General features: G+C 41.8%; 1 protein-coding gene across 5 annotated transcripts in view; it reads left to right on the top strand.

Moving 5' to 3' along the window:
* Nucleotides 1-217: 217 nt before the first annotated feature.
* Nucleotides 218-14,546, top strand: part of FBXL4 (F-box and leucine rich repeat protein 4) — a 72,655-nt gene continuing 58,326 nt past the window's right edge. For all 5 annotated transcript variants that reach the window (XR_008576378.1, XR_008576381.1, XR_008576380.1 and 2 more), the window contains exons 1-3: nucleotides 218-289; nucleotides 6,285-6,456; nucleotides 7,263-7,853. Coding sequence is in view for 1 of the 5 variants with exons in the window: in XM_054820411.1 (XP_054676386.1) it covers nucleotides 7,345-7,853 (509 nt within the window). In the remaining 4 variants the exon portion in view is untranslated. The remainder of the gene's footprint in view (nucleotides 290-6,284; nucleotides 6,457-7,262; nucleotides 7,854-14,546) is intronic.

The following is a 14,546-nucleotide window of genomic DNA, read 5'->3' as shown; positions in this document are numbered from 1 at the left end:
CGCCTTTCGCTGGATTTTGCAATCCAATTCAATTAAAGAACGGGACACTGGCCCGCCGCCCAGCGCTCTCTCCTCAGGGCGCAACCGTCGCCCCCCTCACCACCCCGCGCGCCGCCCGTCACGGCCCGCCCCGCGCTGAGGCGCGGCCACGCGCAGCCCGCGACCCCGCCCCCGCCGCGGCCCGCCGCCGCGCCTCTTCCTCCGGCGCCCCGCCCCCGCCACGGTGCGGGGCTTCCGGCGGCGCCTGGCGCGGCGGCGGCGGCCCGTGCTGCTCCGCCCTCCGGACGGGGTAGGGTGGCGGCTCCGCTCGGGCGGGGGAGGGGGGGCCGCGCTGCCTACCGGGGCCCCTCCCCTCGGGACGCGGCCGGGGGGCGGGGGGTCGCCTCGGCAGGGAGGCAGGTGCCGGGTGCCCCCTCGGCGCCCCCGCCCGGCCTTGCAGACGGTTAGCGCGGCGCCGGGCCCCGGGAGCAGCCCGGTGCCGGTCGTGCGCGGCCCGTGCGGCCGGCCGCAGGTGTATGCGCGCCCGCCCGCCCGCCCGCCCGCCAGCCCGTGGCAGGCGGGGGCGGAACCGCAGGGCCGGCGCCCCGGGCGTGTTTGGCGGGGCCGGGGCGGGCTGCTGTCCGCGCGTCGGGGAGGGGACCCGGCGGGCAGCGGCGGCACCCGGCAGTCCCTCCCGCTGCTGGGCGGGGGTGTCCCACCGGTGCCCCTGGGCCTCGGCGAGACCTACCCGTGGGTAGAGCGCGGGTGCCCGAGGGGTGCCACGTCACAGGGAGGGGATGGAGCGCGACCGGAGGAACGGACATCGAAACGGACAGAGGCGTCAGAGCTGGGGCAGGGGTTGTGCATCATCTCCTGTGCAGAGCGTCATCTGCTCTGGCAGCATCGGGCTGTCCACAGGCGTTAGCTGCCGCACGGTCTCTGTCGTGCCACGCGAGTTACGCCTTGTTACCCCTTGTGCCCGATCACAGCACAACACAACGGGGTAGGAGCTTAACTAGTGGTTTTTAAATATTTTTTATTTTTTTTTAGGTATGTGCTTTGGGGTGTTTCACTTCACGTGAATTGTTATTTATTATCAGTGCAGGCTGATGCACGGACAGTGGGAGACGACTACGTGGCCTAATAGCTGCGGTCCGTGCTATAGACAGAATGTGACTGCACGGAGAGGTAGTACAACATTGTGGAGAGAAAAATGAGAAGACAAATGCACTTGCATTTCTTATGAAAATAGTATTGAATGGGGATATATATATGGGTTTTTTTTGGCATGAGGAGGAGAGTTTCACCGTAGCTGGAAAGGTGGTTGTTCAAAACGAAGTGGTACAATGCTGGTGACTTTAGGCTTTGTGTAGAATGAGTCGGTTTTGAAAGGGGCTACCTGATGACTTACACATATCGAAAACCAATTTTTGTTATATGGGAAGACAACCTCCAGAAGGCAGGGTGCTCACCTGGAGCTTGTGATAGATGCCTAAGGAACGTTCGTCTCTGTTATACTGTGATGCTAAACCACGCAATGAGTTCTAGTCCTAGCAGGAAGGAACAGGCAATCAGTGAAGTAATCTGAAATTCTTGGATTTTGCATGTTTTGATGCTCATGACAGCACCACAAACAAGATTTTAAATAGATGGAATTGTCATAATGTTCCTTTTTTTTTTTTTTCCCCAAACTGTAAATTTATAAGTTGCAAATAGGTAAAACGGCTATGTTTTTAGTGCCAGAAGACATTACAGGAAAAAACACAGCAAGTGGGGCCTGAGTTTAAAGCTGTAAGAGCTTATTAATTTTTAATTAATACTAGCTTCTAGTTTCAACAAGTTGAGTGTAGATGTTGGTATAATCTAGGTAATTAACAGCGAGAGATGCTAACCTGTGGTAAAAATACTCTGTTTTAGCCTGTAATGTAAGGTTCCAGTATTCCCTCTGTGCATTAATGTGCGAAGATAATTAAGAGATTTCCCATTTACCATCTTTTATCTAAGACGCACATATTAAATTGCATTAATCTTTCTTCAGAGATAATACAATCTATTGGTTTTGTCATTTATACGTTCTTTGCAATTTGTCAATGTTGCTGTTTCTTTTATAGTCAAATGAAAGAAAACTGCACAGTACTCCCAAGTGTGAGATTAGCAAAGCTGGTGTAAAGAGGGATTATTACCTCTCTGGCTTTAAAAATCAAACCCAGTGTATACATGACTTGTATATACAACATGTGCTTCTCTTGAAGCAGTACGAACTCTTGGCTTACATGTGCATTGCCAGGGATGGCTCAGGGACGAAATATGCTGTCTTTAATTTTTTTCTATGTCTCATATCTGTTACTTGTTGAGTTTTTACACACATCCTTCACTTTGCAACCCCTCCAAACCCCTAGTGTTTTTCTGTGTATTTCCCACCTTTGCTCAGCATTCTGGTTCGTGAATAACTACGTAAGCGTGTCCTGTTTCTGCTCTCATGGGATGAAATTGTGAACGCTGAGGAGATGAACTTGCAAAACCAACCAAAATGAATAGGTACAATAATCATTAACAGGATGGGTTGCTTGGAAGCTGGAAAATAGATTTGTGTACATAAACTCCCTCTGAAAAGAGACAAAATAGACCAAAGGGATCTAGTGCTTTTGAATGCTTTAGTTTAATTAGTGCCAGTTCCCATGAAATCTGTAGAGAAACCATAGGACATTTTCCTTTATCAAGGTTTGTTGTGTTTGAAAGAAGGAAACAGTGAATTATCGTAGAAGGCTTTCTGTATGTATAGCACGAAGGGAAGAAGGCTTAATCATACAGAAAAAGGGAATTTGCCCATATAATTTAAATTGTTGTCAATTAGATAGTGATGGAAATAGGAGAGATTGTAAATAATCTGAGGTATGGTAATGCACTTTGAAAGAAAGCAGCGTTTCTCTCAGGAGAGTTTTATTCCAGGTCTAGTCCAATCTGGTTCTCTGGAGTCCTGTCTCTCTTGAAAAACTGGAGGTCACATTTCCATGGCACTTTGAGCTGGTCCGACTTGGGGCTCTTGCAGTCTTCCTGCCCCCTTGAGCCAGCGCTGACTCCATGTTAACTGGCGACAAGTTGGTTCAGGGAGATGAACAGGCGGAAAATGACACTTGCCTGGAAGAGCGGTTGGTGTCTGGCCGCACGAGCCCCAGGACCCAGCTGGCTCCCCAGCAGCGCTGGCTGTGAAGCAGAGAGGGATGGGTCTGTGTGGGGCGGGAGATGGGAGGGCAGAGCTCGGGCAGCCCCGAGAGAGGCCGGGGATGGGATCCAGACTGGGAGTGTGAATTGGGCATGTAGGCATAGGGCAGCACCTCACGACGTCACTGCGCGTTCATAGCGTATAGCTTTCCCTTCCTACTCAAACCCTTACGCCCTCTGTGCTCGTCTGTGGTGGCCGCTGAAGGTCTTTGTGGTGTTCAAAAGCACCATTTCAGTCCATTTAATGGTATCTTGGCAGAAAAAGTTATGACATGAAAGAAACCAAATAAAAGAAAAGAAGTAGAAGGCTGCTGCTTGGGAGGAGGATAATAAGATATGTTTAAAAGAAACCTTTATTAAGTTTTAGTTTAGCATAATTATGCCTGTACAAAAGAAAATGAATAATATACATCAGGCCAAAGATGCTGCCAGAGATTGGAAGGTATAGTTGCATAGGCCCAAATGGATCTCTTAAAAATAGTCAAGCAGTTTGGGGAAGGGGGGAGTTTTCCACATAAACTTGGCATGTACATGAACTGCTCTGCTCCAGAGCTGTTTGTCTCGATGCTTTGCATAAGCCTGAGTCTGCATTTTTATCTTTTTTTGCAAAGTTAAATCCCTTTAATTGGAAATCAGCTTGACCTGTGGTAGTTCCTGAAAAAATCTCTCTATATCATCTGGCCCTACTGATATTTATTTAATGTAATTCTTTCACTAGCTTATTATCCTTTAACCTCCTGAGCAATTTTTCATTGGTCTTTTAACTCCACACAATTCCTATTGCTTCTTTTAAAATGCCAAAAGAAGAGTTCCTATTTGTATTGTAGTCCTAATCCTTATTTATCTTTCTTTTATAATAGTTTTGTTTTCTCTGACTTTTACAAACTACTAAATCCTATATTGCTTTTAACTCTTTAGAAGTAATTTACCTGCAGTTGTATTGTTCAGACTAATGCATTTTTATGAAAGCTGTATGCTCTTCCGTGTTTCTTCCTACTTACTTACTGTAGAGCCTGTTGACCAATGTCAGCCAAAATTGACAAAGTGGCGTCAGTGTCAAGAATATAAAATTTTTACAGGTTTTATGAAAATCATCAAGTTGGTAGAGGGGGAATGATCCAAATTCATGTTTCTGCTAAAGGAGAATCTGCAGCATGATTTCAAGTTATCTGCCCTGTTAGACCTGACTTAAACTGGTCAGCTAGTTGATGTAGAGCTCTGAACCAGCCGGCGGTTAGGCTGCTCTTTGACAAGCTGATGGGAGCGCAGCTGGGTTTTACAACGGCGCAGCCAGAGCTCCGGGCTCTGGCCAGAGGAAACCTGGAGTTTGGAGTGCAGACATGAAGGTGTGTAGGATGTGTACGTGAGATCAGTGATTTGCACCTGATCTTGAAGTACCCCAACTGAATGATTCTTAAAGTTGAGCTCTGTGAAGTCATAATTCCCATGGAGCAGGCTTCAAACCACGTTAATCAGTAAAATTTTGAGTTAGAAGCTGGTGTATATGCTGGTCTGCACATGTATTCCAGGGCTTGAGAGCAGTAAGTTTGTTGAAGATTAATGTCTATTGGCATGTTCTGTAAATAAATTATTCTTTTTAAGAGGGAAAAATCCAGAAAGAGAATGTATTTGTAATCTTCACTATACACCTTACAGCAGCTCCACACTGAAAAGATAAAATAACAATTTTCAGTTTGGAGTTGTTGGGGGTTTTTTGTTTTGGATGAGTTTTTTTAAGGAGGAGAGATTGGGGATTGTGCTGGGTTTTTTCCCAGTGCCTTTTCTAAAAGGTGGTTCAACAGGATGTTTGGGGGAAATGTGACATTGTTGGGTTTTGGCATTCCAGGAGAGCTTGAAGTGGATCCAGCATATCGTCTGCATTCCCTTCTGCACTGAATGTCAGGAGTAATTCATGTTGTTGACAGCTATGTCAACATGTGAACCGAATGAAGGACAGGAACTAAACAAAAAGCTAATAATAGAAGAGGCAAGAAAGTGAGAAGTGAACGCTTCGTTAGTAAACTTTCTCACAATCATGAGTAAGAGGGTCAAATAGCGCAGCCTGTCCTTATCTGTTACCACAAGCGCCTTCTTGTTGGCAACGTTCAAGCGAAAGAGCCGTTTGTACATCTATGTGTGTTTTATGAGTATGGGAAACAAGCAATTTACCCAAGAAACACGTACAGTGGATTTAGAGAGGCATACAAAAGTCACTCTGATTTGTCTCTATTTGTTTAATTATTTACCCTACTTTATATAGAGTTTTTGGAAACATAAGCTTAGAGTATGGTCTCACTTGTACCCATTGCCAACATTAAATATGTGGTTTGTCTGCCAGACAACGCGAGGCATCGTGTTAGTCATTGTGTGATGTGTCTTCTGCAATAGAAGAGTCACCTCTGTTGGTTTGGTGATTACCACAGTATGTATCCTGTGATAAACTAACTGGCAAGTCCAGTACAGGCTGTTGAAGAAACATTTATTCTATTTTGAGACATGCTTAGTCCTACCTGTTTTGGTCTTTAACAGGTTACGGGCATTACTCCTTATTCTTTCCTAGTAAAGCTGATGAACAAGTTAATCAGAAGGCCAGTTTGGGGTACTGGAGGATGTGAATTCTGGAGTGCTGTGTTATTGTCCAAGTGTGTTGTGTACTGCTAGCAGAAATCGCAGAGTACGTTCCACGTTTCGTTGTGTGTTGGCAAATCTAACAGTTTACATCACACAGGTATGGAGTGGCTGCTAAATATGGGACAAACATATGTAAGAGGATCTTTATTAGTAGGGAATATGATACAGTCCTTCTGTGGCCTGAAGACAACATTCAGCTATGCATATTTCTTCACCGTTGTAAAGAGAAAACTTTAGTAAAGAGACTTACCTTTACTTTGGCTTTTTCTAATTGTTAAACCTGTTTGTCTGTCTGCTTTACTTATGATTTGAGGTAGGCTGTGCAAAACACATCGGTATGCTTAATTATTAGTATGTTTTGTGTGGATTTTTTAGGTGGCCTCGCAGTATGCAGATGTTGTACATTTTGTGTACTGAATTGTTACATAAATGAAAATATTTTCTCTTATCAGAAGTAAAATGCTTTCTATGGGGACTTCTGCTTCTGATGCCAGGACACTTTTGAAGACTTACTTTGTTGCTCGGCTTCAAGGAAGATGAAGTTGTTAATGAATTCTGAGCATCCTTCAGGAGGCTAGTGACCCTTCTATCATTGGTGAATGCTGTCATGGACAACTTCAAAGGGTAAAGACAGTATTTTTGTGAGTCTGTTTCAGGCTAGCACTCTGATATAGGAAGCAGCGGGTTAAGTTTTTGGTTTAGATTAACTGCCCAAAGCTCTTTCTTTTCACTCTTAAAACCATTCACAAATTATGGGAACAAATTAGAGGATACAGTTTGCTGGCGTGTCTGTCCAACTTTCTGTATGAGCTGTTTTAAGGGTGTATTTACTCTCCAGATTATAATATAATATATACTTGACCTAGCTTTAAATGAACTAATTTGGGTCTGGGAGCAGTCTTACTGCAAAACATAAGCAGTGAAGTAACTTAGGTTTTGTTGAGCTGTATACTGCTGCAGCCTTACTGGGTACTTGAGTATTTTGTTTAAAAGTCAGTTTTGTTTTAATTATTTCAAAACTATACTATGGATAATTTTAGCTGTACCTTCAGATACTCTTTTACAGTTGTTTAGTGCAAGGACCAGATTTCATTTCACACTTGATTTCATTTCCATAAGTCAGTGCAAGATTTTTTTGTCTGAATAAATCCCTGAAAATAATGTTTAATTTAACCGTTAGTCTTTGTTGATTGAGGGCTAGTTTCGGCTAATGTTTCTTCATAGTCTTTTTATTTTACACCCCCCCCTTCCCAGTAAATAGGAAGCCATACTTAGTAGCCTCCAACTAAATAATTGTCTTAAAATAAAATGTAATAATTTTTTAATGTTTTAATAGCGGGACTTTGTTTAGGAGGGTATTTGAAAGAGTACAGTTTGCTTTCTAAGCATGTTGTATCTGCTCACTATGTTTACTCATTCTGTTTTATCAGCTCTTTTCCAAAACACCACAAGCAGTTAATGCACCTTATAAAGGACTCTTGACCTTTTTGCATCTTCCTAAGTCATATCTAGATGTCACCAGTGTTTCCCATGTTAACAGTTCTGAGCATGTTTTACTATATGTGCCTTCGGCGCCGAGCTAGGACAGCGACGAGAGGAGAAATGAACAGCCGGAGGGCTATTGAATCAAACACCCGAGCCTTACCTATCAACGTTGAAATAGTTCAGTATGCCAAAGAAGTGTTGGATTTCAGCTCTCACTATGGTAGTGAAAACAGCATGTCGTACACCATGTGGAATTTAGCGGGTATTCCAAACGTGTACCCTAGTTCTGGTGACTTTACTCAGACTGCCGTCTTTCGAACTTACGGGACCTGGTGGGATCATTGTCCTAGCGCTCGCCTGCCATTCAAGAGGACGCCACCCACCTTCTGTAGCCAGGACTACGTGGAACTCGCTTTTGAGGAACCAGTTTATCCCACCGCAGTGCACATTCTGGAAACATATCATCCTGGAGCTGTAGTCAGGATTTTGGCATGCTCTGCAAATCCTTACTCTCAAAATCCACCAGCTGAAGTAAGGTAATTTTTTTTCTCTCCTTTGTGCTTTCCTGTAAGATGTTAAATGCTACAAATAATGCAGTTTAGATAATTTTACTTCCTAGTATTTCTCTGTTTTGTATCTGACCCACTAACATTTTCTTCATTTCTGCATGTTTTTAAAACTGGTGGCATGTTTTTATAGCAACTTCAGAGATGTGGATTTTTTGGTAGGAATTAATGCAGATCCTAATATCAGGTTTAATTTGTGTAATGATAGCTTTTATGTTGGAATTTCTATGACCAATAATTATTATATATGTACAAAAATCACTTTTGCACTGGCAGTTCTGAGTTCTTCTCTTTCTACAATAAGAAAAGCAAATTGTGTATAAGAGGCTGAGGATTCACGGTTGCTGTATCATCCTGCTTCAAGTAGCCATAAACTGCTCTCTGCATGCTTTAGGTTGTATGTATAGTACAATCAAGCACTATAACTATTCATATGGAAATGAGGCCAAAACCAGAACCACAAAACAGTTGGGCAAAAGGTGATGCCATTTGTCTGATCTTTATTTTTGGTCTGGTCAAAGGGTGTGAGCCGTGCTTCATTTTTACAATTGCATCTAGACTAAAAGAAGTTGATTCAATCCTATTGGTTTTCCTCGTAGTAGGAACTCCTGGTGAAATTCCAGTTGGGGGGGGGGGGCAGGAAGATAGGGACCTGGGGAATGGTAAGATAGTAAAGGAAAACACTGTGTATGAGGTGTGAAGCTCCTAGTAGGAGGTGAGGAAATAGAAATGGAAGGAGAAAGAGAACAGGTAAAAACACATAGTGGGGAAAAACATTGGGAAGACCTATCAGTATATGCAATCAAAGTACTCCATATACATCAAAAAGCAGTGAAATGATACCAAACCCATAAAGGAAAGAACTGGTAGAAGAAAGACTTAAAATGTATCCTATAGAAAAGAACATGCCAACAAATACTGTCTTCCTTTAAAATGCACACTTTGGCGATATAAGCAGTGTTAGCTTGGATGCTGAGTATTTTTCCCTAAGCTGTGTCTTACAGCTAAAAAGCATACTTTGAGGTCTAGCTTAGTATATCGTGCTTCCTAACACTAGGCCATTGGTGTTTATTCAAACCCCGTAGAAAATCAGGTGTCATGTTATATATTCGAAATTCCCAATTAATCTATTTTCTGTCATTCTGTCATTTACTGTTGTTTAGTGCAGTTGTTTGTTTTACAGCACTCTAATGAGGATATACTGTATAGCTTTAAAGTAAACATCCAAATTCAAGGAACAGTGATAGGTCAAACTAATAATAATAGACTGCCTAACTTCAGAAGTAGGAGTGTGTTTGGCACAGTAATACAGAACTTACAGGATGGTGTGTTGTGAAGGCAGCTTTTAAGACTTTTGAACTTGGAACCTAATGTGAAATGACTTTTGGCCAATTACTCTGTGAACTTTCATTTTACTTTTTCATTTTATGATGTAGATTTTACTTCTTCATTTTATGATGTAGCACAGATTTATGTAGAGATTATTTCTGTAGCTGTTGATAATATTGCATTAGAGTAATAGTAGGATAGCGTGCTGCAGGGCAATACAAGGATATTCTGAGTAATAAGCTAACGCTGTTTTATTAAAAAGTCTGTTTAGGTTTTGGTTCTTAATATACTTTTTTTTTTAGTTTTGTGTAAAGACCAAGAAGTGTTGAAGGAAAGCTCAAGAGATGTTAACCGAAGGAGCTTTTTAGTAATGTGCACTTAAAAAAAAAAGAAGATTGTTCAGAGAGCTAAAAGAAGATGGAAGTGAAAATACTAATATAAAACTTTGGGATGTGCTTTATGACTCCTCTTGGGGTGTGGTCAGAGTGAGAGCTCAGACTTTCCCTTCATAAAAAAAGGATGAAGTTTCTGTAGGACCATGCTTTTTCATTTGTAGGCAGGAGTATCTTCTGTTCTGCCTACCTAGGTTAACAACATTTTTGGTTAGAAGAAGGTTGTCTCAGGGAGCCTCAGAACCAGTTGTCTATGCTGCATTTTCAGTACTTGCCAGTCTTGATGCTAGAAAAGTGTCGGAGGGACTTTTTATTCTTTTTTTTTTTGCTTTTGACTTACGTTTCCTCAGTAGGACTTAGCTGTTCAGAGCTGCACATTTGGTTTGTCTCCTTTCTTCTGAAAGAGACAACCATGTCTTATGCATGGTGTCTTGAAGGGAAGATGAACGAACCCTGTCTCCACATGAGGTATGCAGTATTTTTTCCTCTGTTCATTTGCTCACCATTATGAGGGAAATATGAAGAGTTGGAAGAATGTGGTCTCTTTTCTGCTTCATTTCTTCGTCCCTTGTTTTCACTTCCAAAAATTCTCCAAGATGTCAACTAAGAATTTTTTTTTTTGAAGGTAGAATGCTGCTGACAATCTCAGGTGATTCTGTGTTTAACTGATGTTTTGGACTTGAAAAACTGCCATACTATTTTGTTCTGTTAAAAAAGGCCATGTCCCAGTTACTCAAAGGGCGCTTAGAACCTTGTTTTCCTCTTGTGACTATTTTGATACTCAATTTTAAATCACCTTATTACCTAAAAACCTTAAAATGCTGTTGTTTTATCTGCTGACTCAGAATCTGTTACTTTCTGAACACTGGTGTAGAAAGGGCAGGTCATTAGAAAGGTTCCTTTTCACCAGTTCTTACTTTGCTATAAAAAGAAGGCCAAATTAATGGTGGAGTCAAAACTGTTGAGAGGAAATATAATCTGTTGAAACTTGTTAAAATGTTATGCTTAGTGGATTATACTAGTGCAGTTGAGTAATCTTTTTTTTTCTGTTTGTTTAGTATTTGAAACATCAGCTCATCCAAGACTTTGCTGTGTGCGAAAGCTTCTAACCTACAAGAGGCTCTGTAAGGACTTGGTGTACCACAGTTCTTCATAGAATTGTATCCTAGAACCATAGAATGGTTTGGGTTGGAAGGGACCTCAAAGACCATCTAGTTCCAACCCCCCCTGCCATGGGCAGGGACACCCTCCACCAGACCAGGTTGCCCAAAGCCCCATCCAACCTGGCCTTGAACACTTCCAGGGATGGGGCATCTACAACCTCTCTGGGCAACCTGTTCCAGTGCCTCACCACCCTCGCAGTGAAGAATTTCTTCCTAATATCTAATCTAAATCTACCCTCCTTCAGCTTAAAACCATTACCCCTTGTCCTATCACTATGTGCCCTTGTAACCAGTCCCTCACTATCTTTCCTGTAGGCCTCTTTAGGTACTGGAAGGCCGCAATAAGGTCTTCCCGGAGCCGCCTTTTCTCCAGGCTGAACAATCCCAACTCTCTCAGCCTGTCCTCATAGGAGAGGAGCTCCAGCCCTTGGATCATCTTCCTGGCCCTCCTCTGGACTCGCTCCACAAGCTCCATGTCTTTCTTGTGCTGCAGACTTGCTCAAGAGGACTTCATATATTCTGGTAGCAAAATGGCTATAGCCCATGTGGCTGTATGCTGTTGGGCAATATGTTACTCTGTTGCTCACTTTATGCTTCAGTTGAAAGAGCAACTTTATGCGGGTGTTCAGAAAAAGGTCTTTAGTAATGTTTCTCTTTTGCTGGTGCATTGAGTGCTGCTATCAGTTACAGCTTTGTATGATGCTGTCTCAAATCAGCTTTATTCAGAGTCTTTTTGGAGGTGGGATCAGCTCTTCATGGAATGGGAATAAACATTTAATTTTCAGAATGGAATGTAATTGTTCCTAAATGATTCTAATGCTTAAAACATGACAGTTAATTCGAAGTTTTTTCATTATGGTTTAACCAGTTTCCAGCAATTTAGGAATTCTCTGTCCTCTCATATCTTCTGCTGCTTTAAACACAGAAGACGTTACATCACTCTCCTCATAAACCAATTTTTAAAAATCATAAATGTCAGAGACACTGTTGTCTTTACACATCGAGACCTTTTGTGCTTTTCATTAGTGCCACTCACACCTTGACTGGTGAGAAGTGTTTGGTAATTTCTTGAACTATGCTAACATATGTTAGTATCTATGTACAAATTTGTTACATGAATTATCTGAGTGCAGAAAATCCAAGCAAAAATTAATAATCTGAGGTTAAGGGAATATTGTAGCATATAGTCTCAGTTGTTATGTGGTGAAGAAATCCCTCTTTTTTGTGTTGTGTTGCACTATGATTATTATTTTTGTACATTCTGCGTACTTAGGGTTTGGTGACAATGACGAGTCCCTTTTCCTCCAGTGGAAGAGGCAGAGCTCCACACAGCCATGATGAGGACACGGTGCCTGAACCCAAACAAGAGAATTTTCTTTGTTTCTCATAGTGTATTAGATTGATGAATAAGATGTAGCTAGCTTCTGAGATGAGGAAGATGTTTTCTTTCTTGTTTCTTTTTCTTTCTCATTTACCCAGAAGGCTTACTCTTTGCCGGTCCCTAATGGCTTCTTTGGTGTCAGCCTTTTGAAACATTTTGATACTCCTAATAGTTAACTGCTGTCAACCAGGAAGAGTTTGTGTCTGTTTAAGTGGGAGCTTTCAAGTCAGAAATAATTTTTTCAGAAGTTTTTTCAACTTTTTCTTTTTACAAAAATAACTTTGCTTTTTAAATTTGGAATATAAAAGAAAAAAAAATTGGTCCCTGCTCCTCTTCTGTCGTGGTCTTTTTTTAACTTAATTTGACAGTTTCTCTTATCTCATGTACGTTATAGTGACACCACATATTCATGTGCTTTTATAAAAGTTCAAAACCAGAGATTCTTAACTAGTCTGGGATGTGTGGCAGTGCTTGGGGTGATGTATCATAGCATATGTCCTTACTGCTATGCGATGATTGCTTTTTTAGTAGATTGGAGATTGTTTTGTGATTATTTTTTCTTGTTTTCCACAGATAAAGTGTAACACTGATGAGGTTGTTTCTCACAGATGAGATACCATGATCATTTGACTGTCTGGGAGCAGTTCCGTTCTGCCTTGTGTGTTCCCACCATGTGCTTCTCTTTAATTTCTTTCATGTCGTTTAGAATTTTGCTAGATGCTCTTTAAGCCAAATTCTGAGTTTGATTTGTAGATGCTTGGCTCAGTATTTCCTAGCTTAGCTGTGTTTGCTGCATGCGGGGTTCCTTTCTCTTTCTGAAGGTCTGGAAGCCTATAGAGGCAGAAGCTGCTGCAACCAGAGGAGCAGGCTAAGGAAGACGGACAAAGTAAAAGGCTCAGTCTCCTTCCATTAGGAAGTTTATTGTATTTAGGCAATAGGCTCTCTCTCTGGAAGTCTAATCCAGGTGGGAATGTTGTAGATTTGTTTACTGGCAGCCAGGATTGAGATGAAAATGTTTGAAAAGAAAATCCCCCCTTATGATAAAGGGAGTGAAACTAGGAAGGCAGTATATTCAGTATGAAGTATCACGTCTTGCTTGTAGAGAGCGGCATTCAGATGGTTCTCTACCTTTTGTTCCCTGTGAATCTCAGATGGAGGCACCCAAAACACTGCTGATACCATCAACACATTAGAGTGTGATAAGGGACCTTCAGGGCTGTATCTCACCTATGTGTAACACACAACTTAAGTTCTAGCTGTTTGCATCCTTACTTATAACTTGTTTTGACATCTTTGGGAAAACAGCTTTTCCTTGTCCAGATAACTGTCATAGAAGAATGAATTCTGGGCTCATGGGACACAGTCATTTTTGAGAAACCCATAAAAAGCTCATGTGGCCAGGGCAGTTATTTGAAATATCTTTTGCTATTTTAAATGCCTTGGGCATTCTTGGAGTCCTGCCTGCTTTCTCTGGTATTTCAGAATTGAACTCTCAAAGTAGAAGAGAAAATCTGCTGTGTATTCCCCTCCTCCCCCGTCCAGGTAATTAGACTGCTGTAAACTCTGCTTATCACCTTGATCTGAATGGTTCTAAAATTGTTCTCATGATCAGTCTTCCCCGCCATTTGTATTTACAAATACAAAGTGCCAGGGATGCACTTTCCAGGTTATGTTGAACTTTGTATACTGAAGCATCCCTGGCATCTTAGCAGGCAGGAGACGTTTTCTTGTAGGTAGCCTACAGATTATTTGCAGAGCACTTGCTTGGAGAAGGGCAGATGGGATGTATTATAATCACATATCATGGTTATAATTGTTGCAGAACTTGCAATTTCAGCAGCTCCTCTGAGTTTCCTTATGTTCTCCTTGTTGGTTTATCTGAAACTTTTCCTTCTTTTGTCTTTTAACACAGCTATAAGTTTCTTGGGACAGGGAGGGTTTTCTTGTGTTTGAATAGCACGTGGTGCTTTATTCACTTTCTACAGCAATCACAATTTTACAATGCAAGAAATCTCAGCAGATTGCAGGCAAAGTTTAATCTTGTCTTGCTAGAAAGCAAGCTGATTACTTTCCTTAGGAGCCACTTTGCCAGAGGATCTTTCTTATTATACATTTTCTTCAGAAGTAACTGGGTCTACTCAGGCATCATCTTAGCCATTAAAATGCTTTCCAACAGCATTAACAAAAAAATTAAGCATTAAACATGTGCTCTTATTTGACACAAACCTCGCAAGAATGTTTCTCAGCCTAAAAATCTCTAGACTGTATTTTTCTTCATGGTGAGAGAAGGAGAATGGGAGTTTATTTTTTTTACCATATACATATATGGAGTCTTTAGCATCAGAAATTCGAGCAGAATGAGTTCCTGGCTATCTTCATGAGATAGAGAGAAATCTAG

Source organism: Grus americana, chromosome 3 (genome assembly GCF_028858705.1).
Source record: "Grus americana isolate bGruAme1 chromosome 3, bGruAme1.mat, whole genome shotgun sequence".
Classification (NCBI taxonomy): domain Eukaryota; kingdom Metazoa; phylum Chordata; class Aves; order Gruiformes; family Gruidae; genus Grus; species Grus americana.
Note: the sequence above shows the minus strand (reverse complement) of the source record. Positions and strands in the feature narration are given on the sequence as shown.